This window comes from Ornithodoros turicata, unplaced genomic scaffold (genome assembly GCF_037126465.1).
Source record: "Ornithodoros turicata isolate Travis unplaced genomic scaffold, ASM3712646v1 Chromosome36, whole genome shotgun sequence".
NCBI classification, from domain to species: Eukaryota; Metazoa; Arthropoda; class Arachnida; order Ixodida; family Argasidae; genus Ornithodoros; species Ornithodoros turicata.
Window position 1 is genome coordinate 1,461,218 of NW_026999366.1, and position 26,235 is coordinate 1,487,452.

General features: G+C 45.7%; 1 protein-coding gene across 1 annotated transcript in view; it reads left to right on the forward strand.

The window, feature by feature from the left end:
• LOC135373940 (uncharacterized) overlaps positions 1 to 25,891 on the forward strand; it is a 57,194-nt gene extending 31,303 nt beyond the window's left edge. The window contains exons 9-10 of the mRNA XM_064606981.1: positions 16,273 to 16,406; positions 25,767 to 25,891. Coding sequence (XP_064463051.1) covers positions 16,273 to 16,406; positions 25,767 to 25,891 — 259 coding nt within the window. The remainder of the gene's footprint in view (positions 1 to 16,272; positions 16,407 to 25,766) is intronic.
• Positions 25,892 to 26,235: the final 344 nt, after the last annotated feature.

Consider the following 26,235-nt stretch of genomic DNA (forward strand, 5'->3'; position numbering starts at 1 on the left):
ACGCGTTGGTCTCGCAGACTCACAATGAATGCTGTGAGCAAGGAGCAAGCACGAACATCCGTTTCAGTTTCACATGCACAGTGAGCGATGATGGCCGAAAGGCGTTGCACGAAATCCTTTCCTGACTCCATACCACCTTGCTTTGTCGTGAAAAGCTTGAGGCGTTCAAACTGCTTTTGGGAGTATCATGACCTGGTCAGCCCTGAAATATGCCGTGGTCAAAACTTCGTGAGGCAGAACAAGGTTGCACAAATGTTTGGAAACCTCTTGAGTCGGAGACGTTATTAGCAGGCTGCATTTGTCCGCGTCTTCGGTGAACCTAGCCACTGGAACAGCTACTTCAAACCATACTGGGTACATACTCCACTTTTCGTTCGAGGGATCGTGCACTCCCGAGCTGCAAAACCTCCGAGTGCTATCTTCTACAGCCACTCTTCGCTAGGTTACTGCAGGTGGAGTCGCCATTCTGGTCGCCAGTTGAGGTGACCCAAGACGTGCCAGTAGCAAGAATGATAAAGTATTTAATGAAACATAGCAGCCAGATAGAGATGAACGGAAGCAGCCGCTTCGGAGGAAAATGAAAAGCCAAAAGAGAACTACGTGCACGCACGCAGCTCTTCTTCATACGAGGAAAACAGAATGCATTTGGCGTTCTCTGTAATGGGCAGTGAAGGAACACCTGCAGGAAGGGTGCCAGGGGAACACCCTAAGGAAAGGGAGTCCAGGGAACACCTTTAGCAAGGGAGCAAAAAGTCATATGTGTGACGGTCGTGGACACCCCCAAGGGAGTTTCCCATACTCCTTTTTCTTTCTTCCCACGGAGTATAGCACTCTAGCGCTGAGGACCTAATTGCCATGACATGTTCGCGGAAATAGTTTGGCGTCGAAAGTTACACACAGATCATAAATAATGTCCACACCGCAAATCTCATCAATGCATGAGTTGCAAAAAATAGTGGCATTGTTTTTACGAGCGACCTAAACTACCTTAGTTTTAGCGCTGTTGGTTTTAAGATGATTGTGAGAGAACCAAGAAATGCGGTCAGCCGCATGATGTCGCGCGGGTCGGACGTCTGTGTGCTCTGTTCTCTGTCTGTATCCAGCAAACAGAAGAAACTTATATGCGCAGGTCCCTGTGGAAAATGCTTCCACGCTAAGTGTGCCAATGTCGCGCCTAAGGATTATGATTTGTTGTTTGTGAACGATGTGTGCATTTACAAATGCACTGGCTGTTCCAAGCGAAGAAATTCTTTAGATGCTGTACTCTTGTCAAACGGCACCCGCCCTGATACGCCCACCCTGCATGCCACGGAACCTGTTACCGTTGCCTCGTCTGCATCTGCCCATGATGGAACCGACACTTGCTCCAAGGACGACGTGCTGGCAATTCTCCTGGCAAAGGTAGACACGCTAACACACACTGTTAACGATATGAACCAGAAAAACGAGCAGCTTTGTCGTACCGTTCAGTCCCTCGAGAAAGAAACAGCTTTTTTGAGGATAGAGCTTGCAAAGACAAAGTCTGAACTTTTGGAACGTGTTGATACTCTCCGTGCAACCCAGCCGTTGTTTTCGTCCAACAGAGCTTCATATGCGGACGTCTTCGCTAGAAATTGTACAATTCCCGGTTTTACGAGTGACAACTCGGTAGCCAAAGACCAAGAAGATAATGGCTCTGGTGCTCTACAACGCCGCACGTCGCAATCCGTTTCAGCTGTCCGCAACCCTAAAGTACCGTTCGACAGTTCCGCGTTCCCTATGTTGTCTTCTCGTCAGCCATCTGTGCCTAGTGCACAGAATTCAACCCGTGACAACCGGGACAGCCCTCATGTATCGCTCGACAGTGCCGCGTTCACGAGGGTGTCTTCTCGCCAATTACACCGGCCATCAGCGCCTCGTACACAGAATCCAAACAGTGACAACAGGGTAGTTTCATTTTAAATCGAACAACGTGTGAAAGTCGTATTTTTTAATTCGCCCAGAAAAAATATATGTTAGAGGACTGTTCAAACGACGCAAATCGCGCCACGTGCGATGCTCGTGCGTGGAGTAGTTTCCGCGTAGGGGAGGAGGAAAGTCTGAGGCTGCTTGAGCACGCTTTCTTCTGGACCGACTTTGACGGGATCTAGCACAGCTAGTTTTATCTCTAGGAACTGGAAGTTTTTTGTGATTATAGGCTACACCATGGACATTGTCGACCGTCACCCACAGAACTCTGAGAGCCACAGATTTTCTGTTAAAAAATGCCAAACGTGACGTAAATGTTCAAAAAGGCCAAACTTTGTTACCAATTTTCTTCATCACGGAACGTCTGAGAACATCGAGCTCAGTGCCATTCGATAGGACATTTAAAGAGCTTTCGTGCTGTATAGAATTCATGTTTCTCAGCCCAGTTGTTCCTGTGTTATTAGCTTGAGAATCACACATGGTAAACGAAAATTGCCAATGTTGAATCTCAATTTTCTCAAAAATGCCATCTTCGATTTCCTTGATTATTTTTCAAAAGGTGGCGTCATGTCTCTACTTTAGACGCCAAGTGTGACAATCTTTTATTTTTGCCTGAGAGACGCGCAGCGATTTTTTTCGTCAGGCATGGTGCACGAGGCTGCGGCCTTGCGCGCCCCACCCACGAGCACGCGACCTTCAACCTCTTCTTTGCTACATGTGTCCCGTTGACGGAGAAATCAATGACCACACTGCGTGAGGTTGTTGTAGTGTCCCCGGAGCATCACTTTACGTTTACCCAATGTTCTCTCAGTTCCGTCAGGCTCATTCAAACCGTGGGAGAGTACATGAGTTGCCTGTGCGCCCTTGACGAGAAGCCCCAGTTCGACGAACACACCGACAAAGCACAGAGACATAGACACAGAGAGAGAGGCGCCTAGTATCGCAAAACCACGAGTGGTACGCGAAAATTTTGCATGTTCGATCTTAATTATTTCTAAAAAGCATATTTTTCACGATTTATTCCACAGGGGCAGAATTATGCCGGTACTTTGCGCTGCTGGTAAAGTACCTTTTCTCTTTTTGATTGAGACGTAGGGCTACCTTTCCGCGGAGCGATTTTTCCACACAAAAGCTCTCTTTGCTTTCTCTCGTATGTTTACGAGCGCGTTTTGCTTCGTAGTCTTTGCTTTGTAATCTAATGCCCAGATGTTGCGTTATGTACTTCTTTTGCACTTATGGTACGTATGTTTATTTTTTCCTTTGGAGACGCAGGGCCATACTTTCGTGGGCGACTTGAACTTGCTATTACGCACTTTCATGGGAGTCGCACGCACGACGTGTGCGTATACCCACGTGCGCATATTCACTATTCTCCCGCACATGTGCTTGAGGCAATGCACATACGCACGCTATGAGGCTGTCGTGCGAGTTAATATTAAGAAGGCAGAACTACGGCCACAGGGGACAGAAAGTTACAACACCTGAGAATACAAATTTGTGGTCGCGTGGTTGCAGTCGCCTCTTAACTTGGGCGCAATAAGTGATAGCTCCGAAGGTGTGCGTGCTCTCTTTAATTAGTTTTATGCTCCGTAGCGTTATTTCGGAACCACGACGAGTGGTACAAAACCCATAAGACCGCTGTGATGACAGTTGCTGCTCTCAAGTATAACCGTTCGCCCTCACCGAGATGTGTCAGTGTCGCCGTGGGAATCAAAATTTCCGACAGAACAACGCACAACTAAAATCCCTCGTTTCCAGTAGCCGTAGGTACCTTAAACCCTCGGTGTGGTCTTCAGTAGTCCTTCTGGCATCCCTGCGCTTGAACCCACTCACTTTATATCATGTGATAGGACACGTGTAAAGCTATCGGATGATGCTAATTTAATGGTAGCAGCCACCACCTGCAGGGATCTCGCAGCGGGCACATTTTACGTTGTTGGAAACTTCCGCTTTTCGTTCTTTTACCAATGAAAAGGATGTGACTTTCACACTTCCTGGGGGACTGGTGGCAACCTGAAACAAAAGCTAAGATGTTACCAGTGGATAAAGATCTCTACGAAGCGCTTCGTTTCTTCTCACTGCTTTCTCGGTATGTTCGTCGAACCTGGGCTTCTCGTCAAGGGCGCACAGGCAACTCATGCACTCTCCCACGGTTTGAATAAGCCTGACGGAACTGGAAGGCCATTGGGTAAACGTGAAGTGATGCTCTGGGGACACTACAACAAGCTCACGCAGTGTGGCATTGACTTCTCCGTCAGCGGGACACATGTAGCAAAGAAGAGGTTGAAAGTCGCGTGCTCGTGGGTGGGGCGCGCAAGGCCGCAGCCTCGTGCACCACAGGGGTGACACAAACCCGCCATTGCAAAACTGCCATCCTGTCCTGGTCTCACGTCATAGAAAACGTCATTTTGAGGTCATGTGACTTTCTTTACGTGTCGTTTTGCCGCTTACCGGCATATTTTCACCGTCATAACACCAAGAGATGACCATATTTTGCCAGCGTAAGCTATGCGGTGCTTCTTCCGCAACATGCTAGCCCATTTCACCAAAGTTTACGTACATCACATCGGCTTCGTAAGTCTTAACGCGCGGTCGTCATCACATCTTTGGAAGCTGTCAACAATACGAGGCTTTATGTGTAAAACTGCGCGTTTTACAGTGGGTTTATCCGATAAAAATAATTACCGTGATCGAAAAACATCCAAAACGTCGTCCAGAAACAACAACCGCATTGTTTACAAACGGTTTGGAGACCGATCACGGGCGCCGCCATCTTTAAGGTCACGTGCGCTTTGACGTTTGCTGTGACGTACGACCAGGACCTGTCCAGGATGCATTGCGTTCGCCCACCACGCTTCCGTCTACGGAGCAATACATTGGATGCCACCCCTGTGTCGTGCACCCTGCTTGACAAAAAAAAATCGCTGCGCGTCTCTCAGGCAAAAATAAAAGATTGTCTCACTTGGCGTCTAAAGTAGAGACATGACGCCACCTTTTGAAAAGTAATCAAGGAAATCGAAGATGGCATTTTTGAGAAAATTGAGATGCAACATTGGCAATTTTCGCCTACCATGTGTGATTCTCAAGCTAATAACACAGAAACAACTGGGCTGAGGAAAATGAATTCTATACAGCACGGAACCTCTTTCAATGTCCTATTGAATGGCACTAAGCTCGATGTTCTCAGACGTTCCGTCATGAAGAAAATTGGTAACAAAGTTTGGCCGTTTTGAACGTTTACGCCAAGTTTGGCATTTTTTAACAGAAAATCTGTGGCTCTCAGAGTCCTGTGGGTGACTGTCGACAATGTCTATGGTGTAGCCTATGATCACAAAAAACCTCCAGTTCCTACAGATAAAATTAGCGGTGCTAGATCCCGTCAAAGTCGGTCCAGAAGAAAGCGTGCTCAAGCAGCCTCAGACTTCCCCTTCTCCTACGCGGAAACTACTACACGCACGAGCATCGCGCGTGGCGCGATTTGCGTCGTTTGAGCTGTCCTCTAACATATATTTTTTCTGGGCGAATTAAAAAATACGACTTTCACACGTTGTTCGATTTAAAATGAAACTACCCAACAGTGACTTTCGTGGTCCTCCACGTCATCCCTCGCCATCTGTGGGTACGGCAAAGTCATCGACTCTGAGAGTCGCTCAGCGCCCGCCGCCAGAAAGGTCGTTATTTGTAACGCGTTTGGACCCGTCAACTACAACTGACGATATTAATAATGTGGCACGCTCTGCACTTGGTGACAGAGCCTTCCGTTGTGTGCAACTCAGAACGAGGGTAAATACTTATTCCTCATTTTGTTTGACCACTAGCGCTGAAGATTTTGAAATGATTAATACGCCAGAGATTTGGCCTGAAGGCTGCCTGTTCAGGATTTTTCGAGGCAGACTCGATCCCAACCAATGATGACGCAGGACTCAAAATACTAACGATAAACGCCCGCAGCGTGGTTAACAAAACCGAAGAAATAGAAATGATACTGTTGGTATATAACCCTGATATACTTTTGATAACTGAAACCTGGCTTCATGAGAATGTCCAGGATAGAGAAATTGTTCCCCCATCTCATGTCCTTTTACGAAAGGACAGGTCCAGCAGGGGTGGTGGAGTAGCTATTGTTCTCAGAAAAGAAGTTCAATATAGCCCGATGCCTGAAATTCAAAACGTTGAATCACTCTGGGTGAAAGTTTTGTTTCCGTTTGGGGAGATGATTGTTGGCGTGGTGTATAGGGCTCCTAACTCTGATATTAGTGTTCTTTCTTCACTGGCTCGTTTCTACTCTCAGTACTGTTCTACTCATCCTTTTATTATAATAGGCGGAGATTTTAATCTGCCTTGTGTCGACTGGGATAGTTGTACTCCTCTAAGTGGGGCTTGTGCTAATACAGTATTTTTTGCCGATTTTATATTCTCGTCAATGTTGTCCCAGATTGTCCACAGTCCGACACGTATCACGCAAAACGGTGGATCTATTCTGGACCTTGTCTTCTTATCTTCTCGAATCGCCTCCAAGCCCTTTTCCGTGAATATACATGATGGCATATCAGATCATCGTATAGTGTCTGTTTCATGCGAACTGGCACAACGTGTCTGCTCGTCCCCTGCCTTTAAAACCTTCTATGACTTTAACCACGCTGATGATACAAGTATTATCGACTACCTTGCTTTCAATTTTGACGGTTTCGCGGACATGTTGGGCAATTGCGATAACATAGACGAGGCCTGGATAACTTTCAAGGGTCTTGTTGACACGTGTGTGCAGCTGTTCGTACCATACAGAGTTAAGAAAGTGCGGCAAAATAACCCTTGGATCACTCGAAAGGTCTTACAGCTAAAGAGGCGGATTTCCAGAATGCGGAAACGTAAGGTTGACAGCGCATGTCTATCTAGATTGAAACAATTACTGAGGGCAGAGATTAAGTCTGCCAAATTTAGATTTTTTAATGTTACCATGCATAATTACCTTAAAGAAAGTCCCGAAAAATTCTGGCGTTACCTAAGAGGTCCGAAATCATGCATTAATCGGATCACGCATAATAATGTCGAGACCGATGATCCAGGGCTTATAGCGAATGTTTTTAACGATTACTTCTCAAATGTTTTTATAACAGACAATGGAGACACGAACTTGACTATTGTTGATAAGACTGTTTTCATTCCTGATCTTGTTATATCTGAGGAAGGAATTTTGGTGTCATTGTTAAATCTGTCTGAAAAAAAATCACAATGTCAAGGTGACCTGGCTGCTGCATTTTTAAAACGGTTCCCGATGTGGTGTGCCAAGTACCTGTTTTTGCTTTTCAACAAATCCTTGTGTCTAGGCAAGATACCAACACAGTGGAAGTGTGCACACGTTGTACCTGTCTTTAAGTCCGGGAACTCTTTGTGTCCTCTCAATTACAGACCGGTTTCGTTACTACCGGTTTGCAGCAAGTTAATAGAACATTATGTCTGTAATCACATAATCTGTTATCTAGAGCAAGACGGTTTTTTCACCAATGCTCAGCATGGATTCAGGCGTGGGTTTTCAACTATTACCCAGCTAATTGAAACTGTTCACACACTAGCCGACGTATTGAATAATAATGGTCAGGTTGATGTTCTCTTTTTGGATCTATCGAAAGCATTTGATCGTGTTTGCCATGTTAAACTTATGAAGAAGTTGTCTTATATTATCAATAACGAACGCTTAGTTAATTGGTTACAATTTTACTTGAAGGATAGGTCGCAATTTGTTGTCGTCAATGGTTGTTGTTCGTCCAGGGCAGAAGTGCGCTCCGGGGTACCGCAGGGTTCCGTCCTCGGTCCCGTACTTTTTCTTATTTTCATTAATGATTTAGTCAGACGTGTATCAGTACATTGCAAATTGTATGCAGATGACTGCATTGTGTTCAACAGTATAAACTCTGTGCAAGATCAGGTAGTACTTAATGACTCACTGGATCGCATATCTGAATGGGCCACGGAATGGCAGATGGATTTGAATCCGGTTAAGTGTGTTCAAATGACAATTACACACAAACGCTGCCCCCTTTCTTACTCCTATTCGCTAAATAACGTGCCACTCCGTGTTGTCGATACTTACAAGTATCTCGGAGTTATAATATCTTCAGACCTGCGTTGGAATAACCATGTGGATTACATCACGAGAAGAGCAAGTAAGCGTCTCTGGTACCTTAGACGCTTCATGCGACACAGTACCCGTACGACAAAATTAGCAGCGTACCAATCACTCGTCCGCCCTATCCTTGAGTATGCTGACGTGGTCTGGGACCCTTACACAGTGTCCAATATTACGAAGTTGGAACGCGTGCAAAGGCTCGCCCTTCGCTTTATCTGCGGCTCATACGATATGCGATCATCTGTTACTGCTCTATACAAACAGGTTAGTATTGAGCCGTTGGCACACCGTCGGAAATTGCATAGACTGAAGATGTTTTTTCAGATTTTAGCTGGCGAATTGAAAATTGATTATCGAAATTTGTTTTCGCTGAGTTCCACTCAACAGAGCAGAATTCGCCATTGCCGGCATGTAGACACTTTTCGACCGAGGGTGAACTGTTACCAGTATTCTTTCGTTCACCGCACCGCTATTGAATGGAATGCTCTTCCAAACAGTGTTGTATGTGCCCAGTCGTCGCAGTCCTTTTGTGATGGATTACATGCTACATATACGACTCAGTGAAATGTTGTTGTACGTTGAATGATGTATGTACATTCATGCCTTGGCCGACCTCAGTTGGCTGGCATTATAGTTAAAAAAAATAAAAAATAAAAAAAAATAAAAAAAAATAAAATGATATTCGACACGTCCTCCTGTGGCAATGCATAATTAGACCTGGCGCGCACAACGGTAGGGGAAAAAAACGGAGTCCATGACGGGGAGAGAGTCTTTTTTTTTGCGCGATTTTCCCAGGACTACCGTGTTTCTCTGTTTAATTTCGTTGCTTACATAATCGCAGTCAACTTCTTCCTCGGGTTCCTGGGAAGAGAGTTGTCGTGAAGGGTGTGGTGGGACGACGCGAGTCCGGTCCGCGGACAGAGAGCCAGGCCAGGCCAGGTCGCAGCGGAACAAGTTTATTTACATCTATATACAGCATGACGACTTCCGACAAGAAAGTCCGGAAAAGATCAGATCACGAGACCCCTACACATAGGCGACGGGCCTTTTTGTTCAAAATCAGGGTGCCGCCCACAAATTGCACAAACAAAATCAAACACGTAAATTTCTCACTTCTCAGCCCCAGGATTAGTCCGTTACTGAAGGTCTCCGAAATGCTCCAATCCTGAAGCCAGCAAATTACAAAGGATACTTCCCAGAATTAGATAATTGTCACAAATAAAGAATGTTACAAATCCAAAACCCATTAGTGGCTCAAAACGAAATGTATACAAACACATGAAAGGGCTAGCAGGAAACGAGTTCCCTACATATGGCATGTTTCTCGAGGGGAGACGCATGTCACAATGTCCATTCATACACGGATAATCTGCATCTGTTCACGGAGCAGTGTATCAATGAAAGTGACTTTAAACAAAACCCACTGGAAATAAATAGGCGACCGAGTAATCCGGGTTCTGGGAAACAAAATAAAAAATACAAACAGCAGAGGGGTGTTCTCGATGGTCATAAAAACCGCTCAACAACCGCTTTTTTGGAACACAGAACAAGCATCGGAATCAAGGCTGATTTTCGAGTTGGGGCGATGCCAAATAAGAACATGCAGGTCCATGCGTACCCATTCGAGGGTGTGTGCGTGCGTGTTTTACAGCCCGTAAATGTCTAAAGAAGGTACTTTCTCGCGCCAAGTGTCAACTGATCGAGAATAATTCCCCTTTCCAAGACATGCTCCTCAATCACGTACAGCAGTTTGCCTATTTTGTGTTGTTGTTATCGGGAAAAGAGCTCAGTCTTGCTAAATAATAGCCTTGGCGGAACGAAGTACGTCCACCAAACAACAATTTTTTGATAGGAGAATAGTTCACGGTTTTAATGGTACTGGGGGGGGGGGGGGGGGGGTTAATGGAGTCGGGCTCGCTCAAAAAAGCGTGACCACACGGGAGCTGTCATCCGTTGGTCATGGAAGGCGTTGCATTCCGTTGGCTGCTTCATTCCGCTAACCTTGACGTGCTCGTTTTCCTAAATTCATCACTTGCTATCTAAATTCGGCGTACTCTGTTCGTATCTCATATGTATTCGTTAAACAAATAAGCAGTGAATATTTTCCCACTACAACACTTGCTTGTGTGCTGCCGTTCGTTCGTTACCTTATTATCACGAAACTCGACAGACCAGAGCATGGAATGGCGGGTGGTTTCGTTTTTGCCATTTCGGGTTCCCATTGGTTCGGAGAGCAGCATGAAAATGGCGGTTTACTGTGTGCCATGCTGTGTGTATTCATCTTGGGAATTTTGTTGCCTTCGGACATGCATGCCTACATTCGTTACGATGGTTAACGATTTATTGATCTCGCTCGCAAAGCATACAAACGCCACTTCAATACGTCATAGGCGGTAAACGTCTTCATCCGTGTCGATGGAAAGCAAAGGGTTGGCGGTGTCGCAGGTAATCGCATAGATAATATATGATTCACGTGTGATATGGCAACGTTCACCTTGTGATTCCGATAGCAGTACTCAATTCTGCATGTATCCCGAAGCTTCGTGCGTACTCAACGCAATTACACGGCTAGCCTCGCTTCTAACGGTGGACGCCGTTACCTCCATCGGCGCGTTCCCCCGTGTTTCGTCTGACATGACTGAGCAGGGTTGGCAACAAACTGAGCAGCTCGGCTGTAGTTAGGGGGCTGAAATTTGTCCACTAACACTGTCATGACCAACGGATGGCTGTGCCCGGGCGGTCACGCTCGGGGATAGGAGAATCCCGTTGACGTCGCACCAAGTACGTTCTCTAGAGTTTTCCTATATTAACTCTATGGCGCACTCCTATAACCGTCATACAGTGTTTTAATGCGTTAACGTTAGCTGTATGTATGTGTGTGTGTGTATGTCCGTATCGACCAGAATTTTAGCTACGCACCAGCGCGAACGAGGCACTCCCCGTACTCTCGACACAGCGCGCCACCTGCGAGCACGTTCGGCGCGGAGACTGCGTGTCAAGCTGTCGGAATGCAAGTTCACAGTAGGCGCGGTGATGATTTGTCGCATTTTCGTATGGCCTGGATTATTCTAAATCAACAACAAATGTTTATCTGGATCATACTGCTCTGTGGTTGATTATACGAAGAATAAACGCAAACAAAATGTGCAGTTGGACGGGATTTGTAATACGAACGAAGTCGAAAGGGCTATTGCATTGCATGTACACCAGCTGCACAGAGTTCTCAGTGCTTGAAAGGCGTCGGGAATTCGTAACCGCTGTCATGTTGATGCACGTTGTTTTACGTATTGACCGAATAGGAAATTCTGGTGTAGTATTATTATATAATAACGAGTTCATTTTGCCCGCGCGTCCGGCAAACCGTTATTTTAAGTCCGAAGATCGTTTCATTACACATTTCAATGCCAAATGTGTACACAGCAGCCGATGCTTTCACCAAATAAGCTTACCGTAGTAGTTGTCGTTGTTCACAATTCAAGCAAATTTTAACTGAGGATCCACAGCGAACTGCCTGGTGTTCGTCGCGAACCACGGAATTCCTAGTAAGTGCACAGCATAAAAACAATTGAGTAAGCAACGCGTTAAATCAAATTATGAAAATCTTGTTCATGCAACGTAACAGAGTTAGCATTTTAAATTCCATATCGCGGATTAGTGATAACAACCTTTTTTCCTTTGCCGCTGAGCGCTTTGGTCGTGTAACTTTACCCTTTTATGCCGGTCGGTTGACGGACTGTTTTCCAGCGAAGAGCGACATAAAAATCGAAGTATGGGGCATTATGAGTTAACGACCTGTTCTACCATGAACTATTAACAACAATCAGAAATAATGATCATGTTGATATTACTATTAGAGTGTGGGGTCCTTGCTTCACACGTGTACTTATTTAATTATGTAAAGCAGTCATTGTTTTGTTCACTGCAACACCAGCAAGCATTCGTGCGAGACAAATTTAAATGTTCGTAAGTGTTCGTATGTGACAGGAATATTCTGGTAGTCAAGAACGGCGATACTTAATTGGAAGTGAGAACGGTGAATGAGAAACACATAGCTTGACAGGTGAAGGAATATGTGAAGACAAAATCATGTCATGACATCAACAGTTCATTGAATACTACCCGCAATGTTAAAACATACATATAGGGAACATAACTATGTTCGATATGTGGTTCAACAAAAAGGAAATGCATGTAGCGCCTGCGCTATCGCAGAAGTTTACTAGATGCCACGAACTTTGCTGACTTCGGTTTTTGCTCTGTTTCATTTCTAAGTCTTATGAAACCAAATTCATATGCATAAATATATACACTTATGCATCTCTAAAGCCCACGGGGCGCCCGAACAACGATTCATACCTCGAACGCACAGCTTCGCCAATGGACTGAACCGAAGCGCCCGCAGTCCCAGCAGGAAAAACCCGCACGATGGCGCCACAGACGCTACAAAATGTCCGCGCAGTGGAGCCGGCGAAAATTATTGTCTATATGAGATTGCGAAGCCCCACCGAGGCAGTGGTATATAAGTGGCCATGTAAGGGGATATGAGAGGATAGATATAAATAGAGACCTTAAGAGTAAGAGGTAAGAGTAATTTAAGGTAATTAGAGGTAATTAAAGGCAATTAATGAAAGAAAGTTGAGCTTAGAGATAATGAATGTAAGATATATATATAATTAAGAGAAATATCAAATGAAATTATAGGTTACCATAGGTAATTAAGTGTAATTAATGTCAACTAAAGCGGAATTGAGAGTAATTAAAGCAAGTAACCGCAATTCAAGGGAATTAAATGAAATGCAAGATTAGCTCATGTAATCTGCAGTTACCTAAGGTAATTAAAGGGTAACTACATGGTGATTGAAAGTAATTGAGGCTGATTAAAGGGTAATTAACTGTACTTAAGTATAGTAATTGAAAGTGTCGAACCGGAAGTCAAGTATACACCGGAGATGGACAACCGGAAGTCGAGTTGGATCGGAATTGGATACTGGAAGTCTAGTATTGGCGGGAAGTGGATACCCGGAAGTCAAGTATGAATCGGAAAAGGCGCTTAATGCTACGCGTTACTGTCCCATTTACCACTAAATCGCCACTGAATTTTGTGGCTACCGACGGCCATTGACATTCCATGAGTATTTTCATAGTATGTGCCATTAATCAATTTTATGGCACTAAGCCTGTTTCAAGCAGTATCATACAGCGTTTTGGGACTCTCGATGGTCCTTATGCCATGCAATTACTATATTCAAAGTATGTGCCGTGAATCGATTTTATGGGACTACCACATCTTCAAATACCTTTGTATAGTATTTTGTGGCTACCGACGGTCTTTCCGATATGTTATATAGATATACGGTTTTCAGACGGTGTCAGATATCATGGAATGTCATAATGACCGTCGCTGCTCAAAAAACACTGTATAACACTGTTCGAAGCAGCTGTAGTCCCATAAAATGGATTCACGGCACATATATCAAAACAGTCATTGAATGTCATAATGACCGCGGTGATCACAGACTACTGCAGACACCAGTTGAACCAGTGGGAGTACCATAAAATTGATTCATGGCGCACATGGTGAAAATAGTGATGTAATGTCATAATGAGCATCAATGGTCATACAGCATTGTATTACACTGGTTGAAGCAGCAGTAGTCCCATAAAGTCGATGGTCGGTGGTTGTAAAACACTATACGACAGTGTTTGAAGCAATATTGTTCCGATAAGATTAATTCGTGCACATATCATGAAAATAGTCATGGGATATCATAATGACCGTTGGTTGTGACAAAACACTGTGTGACACTGTTTGACGCAGCTCTAGCCCAGTACAATTGATTCATGCCACATATCATGCAAATAGTCATAGAATGTCAATGACCGTCAGTCGTCACAAAACACTGCGGCACTAGTTGAAGCAGCACTAGCCCAGTAAAATTGATACATGCCACGTATCATGAAAATAGTTATGAAATGTCATAATTGTCGTCGGTAGTCATGAATTGCTGAATGGCATTGTTTGAAACAGCGGTAGTCCTATAAAATTGATTCATGAAACACATAATCAAAATAATCACGGAATCTCATGACGACGATCGGTAGTTACAGAACACTGCAAGGCACTGTTTGAAGCAGTGGTATTAAAAAAGTAATAAATTTGTTTTGCCATGTGTCGAGATTTGGGCGCACGTTAGAGAACCCTACGGTTGGCAAAATCAATCCAGAGACCCTACCATTTCTGGCGTCGCTCATGATCACACTTGTGTCACGACGTAAAGCCCTGACTTAGAACAACAGTTGTAAAAGCAATTCATGGAGCATATCATGAAAATAGCCGTGAAATGTCATGATGACAAAAATCTGCCATAAAACACCGCATGACACTGCAAAACCCACGGCTTGTTGGATCGGTAGCCATAAATCATGCTACATTCACGTAATCATGAAAGTCTCAGTCATGACAATTTCCATGACGGAATATGTTTACATATGTTGCTTGGGTTAAATTTGGTTGACCACTGGATTAAATTCGGTAAAGCTTGGATTAAATTGAGTGACCTATGGATTAAAATGAGCGGGAAATCTTGAAGCAACATCCTCCGTACGACATTGTCTTTCCAAAAGTTCTTATTCCCAATTCAAACAACTCTGGGATAAGAGCCTTATGCGTCTGTGTGTGAAAGAGGCGTTTGAGGCGTAAGTGTCTGTATCGTCCGTAATTGTGGTCTAGCTGGGCCGATGCTCCTTATTACTAATAACTTCAGCTTTTGGCTTTTCACAAATTCAGCTTGACCGCTGAGCAACTTCAAAGTCCCCTTGTCAAAGTCCTCAAAGTCCCTTGTCTGTGTTTGTCGTTTTTTTTTGTCCCCTAGTCTCGGGTTTTTAAGTTATGGAACTTCAAAGTGTTGATGACATGTCCCTGAACATGGGAGAAGTATACAAGTATACTCCAGCTCGCTTGCATTTTACTCCTATCTTCAACTTCAAAGTACCCCGATGTTCATTCTCATCTACTGATGAGGGTTGCTGCAGGGTGCAGTCACTCTACTAGCTGCTGTTTCCTCATTGACTTCTCAGTTCGTACTCCTAATTCCTCGCACAATACCAGGAGATCGACTTTTAGAAGCGATTTCAGGTCCATAATGGCACAGGTGAGCCTACCTGTTCCAAACTGTTAGGCCTAAACGCACACGTGCCTAGGTCAAACGTCCAAAACATTTGAGCTTAGCGTGCATCAAGGAAACTTGAACCATCTCGAAGAACGTGGACTCCACCCGAGTAAGCCTCGATACTTTTCGTCTGGGAGCACCTGCTGGCTACATGTATCCCATCGATCCACCAGTTGTTGCACTACTGCCCCAGAAGAGTGGAAGGTCACCAGCGGCAAGCTAGAGAGCTAGAGAGCGAGCTTGTGATATAAATCCATACTGAAGCGATCAAATAGTTAGAAAGCAATCTTTTGTCCCCGTTTTTCCGTGTCCCTCGTCTCGGCATTTCTTCTGTGTGGAAAGCTAGAGGAGACCTTCGGCTGTCTCGCTTCCAAGATGCAATCTAAACTAACATGACAATGCCCTCAGCTGCCTCGTGATAGCCTTGACTAGCAAATGCACCCGATCGGTAAACGTTGCCATAAACGCGTCTGCGCCCTCGGTTGACGTGGCTCCGCCTATCGCCCGAGCTGAGTTTTTGACGCCGGCCACAGAAATTTCTGAGGGGTAGCTCAGTAATGCTATCCCACTAATAACATAGATAAAACCTGCCGTTACCAAACACCCTGTCGCAAGTGGGGCCGGAGTCAGCTGTTGAGAATGCTTCTTCTTTAAATGAATGAATGCCTGACAGAAAAAAAAACAAAAAACACGAGGGAATGGAAATCATGATTGTTATTGTGTACAGCCTCTACCGGAGTCACAATAAGTCGACACCAGAATCGACACCATTTTGGTGCCCTAAATATAGCATCCCTAAACTGAACATAGGGTCGAATCCTTGCGCCGCACGCATTTGCGTTTTCGTGAATTATCTGTATTCATGTGTGACATATCTTGCCGCACCGAACACAAAAGAAGAGTCTTCCACCACTCCTGCGCGGGCCGCTGTACACACCGATCCGTTCTAGTCGAAGCCTATGTGACACTTTATTATCCACGAAAAAGGTCCCTCTTATGTAACATATATTTGTATGCTATCTTTTGCAGCACGTTGGACTACAAGAAGAATTGTGTTCCAGACCAACTAAAAGCTAAAGGATGTGGTGAACAACTTGTTCAGAATTATGTTGCGAAGATACAGCGCGAAATGACAAACCAATGTGCAGCATCGAACTCGATCTGTGAGTATAACCACAGGAAGAGCGCTGGCGCATAATGCATCCTACATGTCTTCTAGGAACAGCAGTTTTTGTGGCGTCGGTAGTAAGGGTCGCCATACCTCAGGAGGAGTGTGTTACACCATCTGCTGTCTTCCATTGTCGTTCTAACGATTGTCTAAGGTTGTTGAGATTACTCTTTGGGGGGACACACAAGCCTTATGACCAGAACAAGACCGCGGTATTGTAACCTTACCAGCAGTGCAGGTAGTGTTCGAAGAACCGGCACCAGAAGGCCAAACAGAAAATGTTTCCCTACTGGATCAGATAATCCTGCACAAACTGAATGCGTCAGTGTCAAACCCAATAAGGCATATGAGAGAAATCGCAGAAACTCAACGGCTCCACACTTGCGATAGTTTCTAGGATCGTAGTGTACTTTGTATAATTCAAAAGTTTCTGCATTATTGTTGCATGTTGATTTATTTCCTGTTAATATATAATTGTTTGATATACAATATGGCATGATGCATATTCTATTAAAAAGCTGTGAGAGCAGCACCGATGTCATCTTAGCAGGTGGCTTAGGCGGACAGGTCAACACCTGTAGGACAGTGTGTGCAGGTACTGGACGAAAAATTAGCCAAACTTCAATAATCAACGAAGTCGTTACACATTTTCTGAGAAACATCCATTACTGAAATCCATCGTCCATATGAAACCACCGATAAGCGAACGTACTTTGATATATACCTACGCAAACTTTTGCTAAGCAAATAAACCGAAAACAGGACGATGCACCTATTGTGAGCCATATGGTAGTGGTGCGTGCCGTTTTTGTCGGCGACGATTGGTCAACTTTGAGTATGGTGGCCATGTGACGTCGAGACTGGGAGGTACCCGGGATCGAATGCCGGTCCGAGTTGAGCTGTCTGGGGGTTTTCCTGTGTTTCCTTTACACGCTGTCAGACATATGTCAGCAGAGTTCCCTTAGAGGTCGGGCCGGGACACACATTGCTACAGAGTGTACGTCGTGAAGTTGCCCACCTCCGTGAGCTTGTGCATTAAATGCAGAAAGCGGAAAACACGATGCTGGGAACAAAGAGGAGAGATCTGAACCAGTGTTGCGGATTTAAATCCATCAAAGGGCTCGTGGATTTGATTTGGGATTCAATTTACGGGGAAAATATGGTGAGGATTTGGATTTGGATTGAATCACATTTTTCACAGATGATTTGGATTGAATCACATTTTCGACAAATGATTTGGATTTGGATTGAATCACAATTTTGGCAGATGATTTGGATTTGGACCGAATCAGGTTTTTTCCGACGGAATTGGATGTGTATTTGGTCAAGCTCCTTAAGGGAAATGGGTGGATTCTGACTGCTGAGAAATTTCACGTTGCCGGGCAGGCAGATTTTCGTCTGTCGTATCTGAGGCAGTCTCTATAATTAGGTTTTTACAAGACATTTGGCTGAATTTTATTTCACAAGTAGTAGGTATGGACTCTCATAGTGCACAATGCTCAACTGTCCTGAACACGACTTAATTAGCAATTAGAGCTAATTGGGACCCCCCACATTAATCAGCGCCCTCCAGGGAGGTACCACACTAATTGGGGAGCATCAAACTCGTGTCCAGACCAGCTGAGCGTTGTGCACTACGAGAGTCCATAAAAAATAAAAAAATGTAGAAAATAGATATAAAGAAATAGAGCGGAGAGAAACAATTTATTCGAAAACCGACGATGCCGCAGCCAAGAAACTGCTCCGCAACACCCGCCTGCCATGTTGGTGGTTGGCAGCCAGCAGTTGCAGAGGTCAACGACAGGTGACCACTTAGTTGCAAGGCATCACACCAGATGGCGTCACCATTGTAACTCTATGCGAGAAAGACAGAACAAGGCACTAGCGGCAGGTAAAAATGGCAACACTACTGAACAAGCCTAGCCATGCGAGAGAAAAGGTCTAACTGCTACTGCTAAACAGCACGGAGAAAACAGTACACATTGGGGAAAAGGCTTAATAGGAGCGATCGGTTAGGCCTAACCACAGCGTCCCAACACTATGCAGCTAACACAAGGCAGGAAACGCTAAACGTGCGTCAACACGGAGAAAACGCTTGGTCACTGCTGAACAAGTCTAAACATGCGAGAAAAGTCTTAACACGAGTGCAGTCAAACATCGGCAAATCACTCGTTGGTCACCGCTAAACACGGGGGGGGGGGGGCATGGCAAACATGCGAGAAAAGGAGCGCGGTAAAACAACGCGGCAAATCACTCACCTCTTCCCTCGCGGCGACTGCTCATCAGCCAGGCAAAAACTGAGCGGGCGCGGGGACTGCGGAGCAACCGAGCACATGTCTGCTCTCCAGCAACTGACTGGGGCAACGCGCCGCGGCAGCTACGCATGCGTTCGCGCGCGCGCTCCTAGCGCCCTCTGCGCCACTTCGACCAGTCGACTTTCAAGTCGACCACCTGGAATGGTTGCAAGCACGGCAAGAAATGTCAGGACAAGATGAAGACGCTCGACCGCATCTTAGCAGCGGACAGGGTGACTAAAAAGAAGTCCAACCTTAGCCTGGATAATCTGTATTGGGAACGCAGTTCCGATCTAGAGGACGAAGACAACGTGTAAATAAAAGCGATGCATTTCTCTTCGAGTCTCAGTCTCTTAATTTTTCTTCGTGCAGTGTGTACGCACCCAACATGTCTTCCCCCAAACCTTTTCGTTTCCGTCATCCTTTTCGCTGTGTCTTAAGCGGCCCGTCCATGTGCGGCGAATCTACTTTCGTTGCTAACGTGCTGAGGAACCTGAACGACATGGTGGACAAGCGTCAGTCACAAATATTCTACGTGCAGAAATATGCTTCGCCGAGCACGCAGGACGAATTCGGGGACTCCGTAAAATTTACAAAGGAGCTACCGCGAGAGTGGGACACGTTGCGCGCTACGCTGATCGCCGTCGACGATCACATGACCGACACTGGTTCCTTGAAGGACGTCACCGATCTTTTCATTCGGTGTTCTCACCACGCCAATGCGTCGATCTTCTTACTCATTAAAAACATCTTTTACAACAGTAGCCATTTTAGAACTATATCCTACAACGCCAGTTACGTCGTCCTGTGGCGCACCGTGCGCAGCGTGCACAAGAAGGAACATTTCGGGTAACAGCTATTTGGCAGAAAAATATTGGAGTATTTTCTGGACGCATATAAACAAGCGATGTCGTCACGCCACGCTTATTTACTCGTGAATCTTTGCAACTATACGCACGAGGATCACAGGTTGCGTAGCAATATCTTTCCAGGTGAATGTTAATATATCTACGCCCCGAAATGAGTCTCCGCCCTCACCTCACTTTACTCAAAGTACTCTCCACTCTATCCCCTCCGCGGCGTCGCGACGTCTTCCTCGTCCGACATGAAACACCTCTCCGAAATTTGACTCAATGTTTTAAACGGAAAGGTGGCTCTAGATCCATACACGTTCGCGCGTTTGAAGAAGCACAAACGCTTTTTGTGACGGCCCGCCTACAAAAAGATTCACAAGAATCCGTAACGTTTGAAGAGCTATCTGTCTCAGCAGCGAGAACAGGGCCTTCTTCTTCTCCTATTTTCCGCCGTGTTGAGCCTTTTCTTCAATGGCCAAGAGAATTGAAGTGACCACCTCCACCATCGGAAACATTCTTTCGTCGAAGGAGAGTGACGACGTCAAAGTGAAACTCATACTGCAACCACTGTATCGCATACTCAAGCAGTACGGATTTGACCCCTACGGCAATAAAAACAAGGCGTCTGATGCTACAAATGACTTTGACTACTCGCTCCTCTCTCCAGAGGTGGACGAAGAGGAAGCAGAAAGGGTCGTCTCGGAATTAAAGAAGGTTCTTTCCTGGGATCGCGAGGGTTGTGTCTCCGTGTCGGGCAAGCCCATCAGGCAGTCCTCCGTTTACGAACCCGTCAATTATTTGTTGCAACGTAAGACGGGAAAGAAACCTTCCTGGTTCCCCAAGTGTCGAAACTATTGCGTCTGATTTCTCTGCCGAAATCTCGCGAGCCTCAACAGCAGCAGCAAGCCTCCATTGCGTGGACAACTTACGGAGGGATATGAGAAACCAGCGGGTGGTTTGGGGTGTGTGGACCGCTATAGAAAAGCGCATCACTTGAGCAAAAAGAAGCCTCTCGCCATTCTCAGAAAGCTGAATGCCTACACGCTTCATCGGTCAGAAGAAAGTTTAATAGGAGACGCATCATCACGCTGAAGATCAACGACGTGTGGCAAATGGACCTCGCCGACTTTTCAAAATACAAGTGATTCAACGGCGGCTACCGCTACATTATCGTGGTGATCGATTCCTTCTCCCGCTTTCTGCGCACCCTCCCGCTAAAGACGAAGCACCCCGCCGAAATGAAAAGGGCCATGATAAGACTTTTTCGGGAGGTAAAGCAACTGCACGCATCTTTTGCATCTTTTGCACGCAACTGCACGCATGCAACTGCACGCATCTTTTGGAGGGGAATTCTACAACAAGACCGTCAAGGAGTACCTGTCCCAAAAGAAGGTCCACATGTATTCCACCTTCTCTCCAATAATCAAAGCATCGCAGGCAGAACGTGTGATACGCACTTTACGCGACAGAATATTCCGCTATTTTAGAGTAACCGGAAAATACCACTTCGTTTCCGTGCTTCACAAGGACAGCACCTGGAAGATTACCAGGGTAAGGAAGTGGACGGATCTTTCTACCCGGAGGAGGTTCTCGTCATACCCCGAGACGCCAATCAGCCCTGGCCAGCAACGAAAGTGCTGAGAAAGAAGCAAGTGAACGATCAGAGCTTCTCCTTGGTTCGCTGGTTCGGTTATGACAAAGAACACGACAGTTGGGTTCCAAGCAGTGACGTGGTCAAGATTGGGAAATGACGTCAGATATCTACCTCCACCTGCTGTCAAATGCCAGCATGGATAAGTTTCTCTCGAATAAACTGAACACCTTCATGGTAGCTTTCGATAGTCCACTTCAGCTCTCGAATCGCTATAAAGTCGGTCTGATGGATCTCAGCATAAGCAACGATTCTTTAAATGTTGGGTACGAAAGGCAAGATGGGGAAATCAAGGTTTCGAGGACACTTTCGGGAGAACTTTTTGTGTCACCTCGGATCTCGAGAGGGATTTGGGAAAAGCCCTTTCGGAATTTAACGTTTCTTTCGTGTACAAGAAATTGCGATACGACTTCGTCTTACCCGTGGACGTGTAAGCCGTGGAATTGGACCCTCGGCTCGCACAGGCGCTCGACGCCTCGTTAGCGTCCCACGAAGCAGATCGTGCGGTGAAGCCTCCCAAATTGAGCGAACGCGAAGCCACCTCCATCTTATTGGAGCACGCCGCACCCGTCGCTTTCGGCGACGTCACTTTGAATTCAGAAACCACGTTCCTACGTAACACACTCAACAAGTATTTCCAGACGCACAAGCTGGACGCCTCGCTAGAATTCGCGAATAACATCTACTCTGTGAAAACGTCGAAAGGGTTGCACGTACTGGAACCCTTTTTTAACCTGCTACGTCTCACACCCGTCGAGGGACACGGAGAAACGCTACGCGTCTCTCTCCCCGCAGCGCGCCACTTTTCTTTCACGACCAAGACGAAAATTCCTCGATGTTTGCAAGTACATATGCCCCTCCCTCCGGATATTATGCGACGCCGCAAGCACTTCTGGGTGCGATTAACCAGCGCGTAGGCGAACGCGTGCGCTTCAGCTTCGACAGAACCGAACAGAAATGTAAAATTCGGCTTTCCGAGGGCACCTCCACCTTAGGATTTTCCGAGTACCTGGCCGTGCTTTTGGACTTCGAATCGCGTACCGTGTTCACGGGGGAGGAGGAGGATGCCACGAGCTCCGTCGAGGTGCTCCTGGAACCCCCGTTTCACAATATAATCGTCTACACGGGTATCGTTGAACCCACGTACGTGGGGAGCGGGAAAAAACCTATATGAAAAATGCTACCCTTTTATTACGAGAAAGACAAGCACGTCGTCACCTACATGTTAGATAACATCCAGTATTTTAACCTGTCTCAATTCGAAATTCCTTCAGTGACGATCGTTCTCGCGGACGAAACGGGAAGGGGTTTGCCGTTGCGATCCAAAGGCAGAACCAATTTAACGTTGCATTTCAAATATGTACTGTAATTCCCCCAAAAAATCTGTATTGAGAGAACAGTTCCTGAATCGCCCGAACGTTTTCCAAACGGCTCTCATCACTATGCTGCGTTCGGGCTGCAAGCTCTTCACGCATACGCATCACATAGTTTAGGGGGAGGAACTCGTCCCAAAACTGCTGCTTAAATGTGCTCAGAGAGAAATGGGGATATATGCGTATTGATTCAATATTGATTGATTCAAATATTGATTCAATACTGGACCAACATGGGGAGAGCAACCAGGCTCTATATTGAACCAATATTGGCTGCCTATCTTGGCAAGCCTATTTTGCGCCAATGTTGCCCATATTTCTGTGATAATGCCAACGGGGAGACCGTGTAATAATAAAGCTTTATCCGGTTTAACATTCACAACTGATATTATTTCTCTCTTCCCCCTTTTTTTATTTTTCATTTCTGCAAATCTCATTGATACGCATTGCCATAGATTTACAAAAAAAAACACTGCATCGCCCCAAAAACAAAGAACGGGTGCTACACTCGTCTTGCTGAAGGACACGGGCAGTCCCACGGAATTGCCAGTGCCAAACATCCCTCAGAAGCCTTCATTGGGATCGCAACGGTCTATAAACCAAAAATTTCCAACCCGCTCCGAGAGTGCACAGGAGCGAAACACTTGCAATTGCAGAGCAATTCACATTGCTTGCATTAACTTGTGTTTTTTTACTTGACCTGCCGCGATTCCGTTATCATTTGAGTAACCAGAGACATTGAAGCCGGTATGAAACGTCCGATCCTACTGTCGCGCATGCGCATTAGCTGTAGGACGCGTGATTTCGCTCAAACGGCCACGCTCGCTCTCAGTCAGTTAGACCCAGTTGCATTGGCATCGCGAATCAAGGTGGCGGCTGCTTCCAGTATGTGGAAAGTTGAGTTGTCGAGTGAATGTTACAATGGGATTGCTATGTGTGTTGATTGTTTCGGATTGTTGATTGTCGATTGTATCATCTGCGGGAAGTTGCTGGATGTAACGATGTACTGAATTGGGCATTCCACACACTTCAACGTCCAATCTTGCTGTGCTGCTTGGGCATTTGTGCAACACGAGTACTTGCCATTTTCTGTATTTCAATTAATATTCATATATCAGTCAATATGAGGTGCACACAGGCACTATGAGGCCCATATTGCCAGGATTTTCCTAATATTGGCTCAAACTTAGCAATATGGGACCAATATTGCCAAGATTTTCCCAATTTTGGCGAAACGGGCCCCATATTCCACCCGTATCGTCAATGACCAGCCAATATGGGCCCAATATTGTGTGCTGCTTTCGGCTGTGTCCTGTGTGCTTATTTGACGGGAACAAATAAGCACGGGGAATCCCCGGGGAAATGGTACGGCAGGTCGAAAACACCAGTGTTGGGCGCCAATTTTGTAGGGTCCGCGGCCCACAAACCCGTGGTGATTTCGAATACGACCCGCCGTAACCCCGAAGAAGCCGAACACAACAACTACAGAACGGCGAACGAGGTTTATTTTCTTGCATGAGACATGCACTTCCGCCACCAACTGAGCCCCAACAGTGCGCTCCTTATCACTTCGGCTCCTTTGCAGGCCGTAATGCGCACGGGTGAGAACACGTTTGCCCCCAGCCTGATTTTCTTATTGCGCCGGTGCTATCAACGGGTTTCACGGCGACATGACACCTCCCACACTATATATATTAAGTGAATTAATGGATGTTATTGTTAATTGAGGATTAGTCGTTCCGCAGTTACATCCGTTGTCATGCAAGATGTCTTGTGTTCTGAAGTCGGAGTTATATTACAAAAATGTGAAAGATAAAGAAAGCCCATATACTGCATCCTCATTGTAAACGCCATACTTTAATGCGGGATTATTAAATGAATATATTCTGCGCCCCGCTGCTGTAAACTCGAAATGCTGTCCGCATTATTTCGCAGGTGATTACACACGCGATTTTTTTTATTCTTTAGTATGCATCCATGTCAGCAGGTCAAGCGCAAATTTACGCGCGCAGGTCGAACACTCTGTCATATAGAAAGTGGCGAATATGTTCTCTAGCGGAATTTTGTTCCTACTTCGAGGCATGATTTCGCTGGCTGTAGGTGTCCCCCATTGCTGTACTTGGTATGAATTTTTTTTCATATTTTATTGCCTCTTTCAATTAATGTATCGCTCGTGCAGGTATCCGCTGAAACAGGCACACGTTTGGAATATTTCGAGAGAAAAAAACTGATTTTACGCGCCCGTTTCTCGAAAAGGCACCTTTTTATCTGAGTCATGTTTGGCCAGGACACTTGAGTCTGAAAGCAGGAAAAGTTTTACATTGAGAAAAACTAAACGGAAGTCCAATATAACGTAACAACCTAACCATAGAAGGTTAATTTACCAGTATAGATGCACAGAGCTTCGTTTTCTTCGTCTGAACAAACTACAAGAGCTGGTTGTGCTGGAAGCACGGTCATGGTTAATATTTGCATGGTTAATATTGGTAAACGTGCTCGAAAGCCATGCAATACCCACCTGTTGCGTACCGGCACTTTCATGACTGATCGGCGGATGCCAAATGTGCACGGATGCCCCGAGTGAGTTCGGTGAGAGTTACACGATGTCAACTGCGCGTTCATACTGCCCAGCAGTCTAGACATTGGCCTTTGACAACGCCACGCCGTAGCAATCTGTCAGTCATGGACAATCCCCCCGAAAACCATCGCGAAAACCAGAGAGCGGCGTCCGCCTGACTCTAGCCACAATCAAGCCGCCGACGGTTGCACGCAGAGTGATGCAATCTGCAGCACTGGCACGCTTTCGAATTTGGCAACATTGCTAAGTACCTCGCTTCTATCCATCACACACTTTCGCGAGGCACTCAACAAACAGAACAAATAAAAGCATCCACTTTCGTTTGTCAACACATGCATGGAACTTATTTTATTTGTCTCGTTACTCCGTTATTTTTGTTTATTGTTGTTGCTAACGTTTCGGTGGCACTGCGGATAAGGCTGGCAGGCAATTAACGAGAGCAGCAAAAAATATCCGCGCTTTTATCCGTCGCCGGTTTTTACCGCTGATATATCTGTATGGGACAAGTCAAGCTACTAACAGGGGGTATTCCCTAGGCAAGTTATAAAAGGGGGACTCTAAATTGCTTTATGAGTACCCAAATATGTCGTCTTATTCGTTTTCAGGCTTGCAGTGCAATCAAAAAACTATATCCGATGCCGAAGATGTGTGCTTAAGGAAGTACGAACAGGAACATGGCATTATTTCTAGAGGCCTGATGTCCGGCAATGACAAACGACTGTGCTGGTAAGCTCTTTGCCGAGTGCATGCGGCGGTTTCACAGCGGCATCGTGATAAATAAGAAAATGCGTAAACAATGTTGCGGAAGGCTTCGCGGAAGGCAGGGCAGAGGCGCTGTTGTTTTAGGTTCTGACGTTCTCAGCCAAGTTAACATCTTTATCCAGCGTCAGCCCCTTTTCCAGTACCAATCTGGCACGAACGCGTTGGTCTCGCAGAGAACGAATGCTCTCAATGAATGCTGTGAGCAAGGAGCAAGCACGAACATCCGTTTCAGTTTCACATGCACAGTGAGCGATGATGGCCGAAAGGCGTTGACTGATTCCGTACCACCTTGCTTTGTCGTGAAAAGCTTGA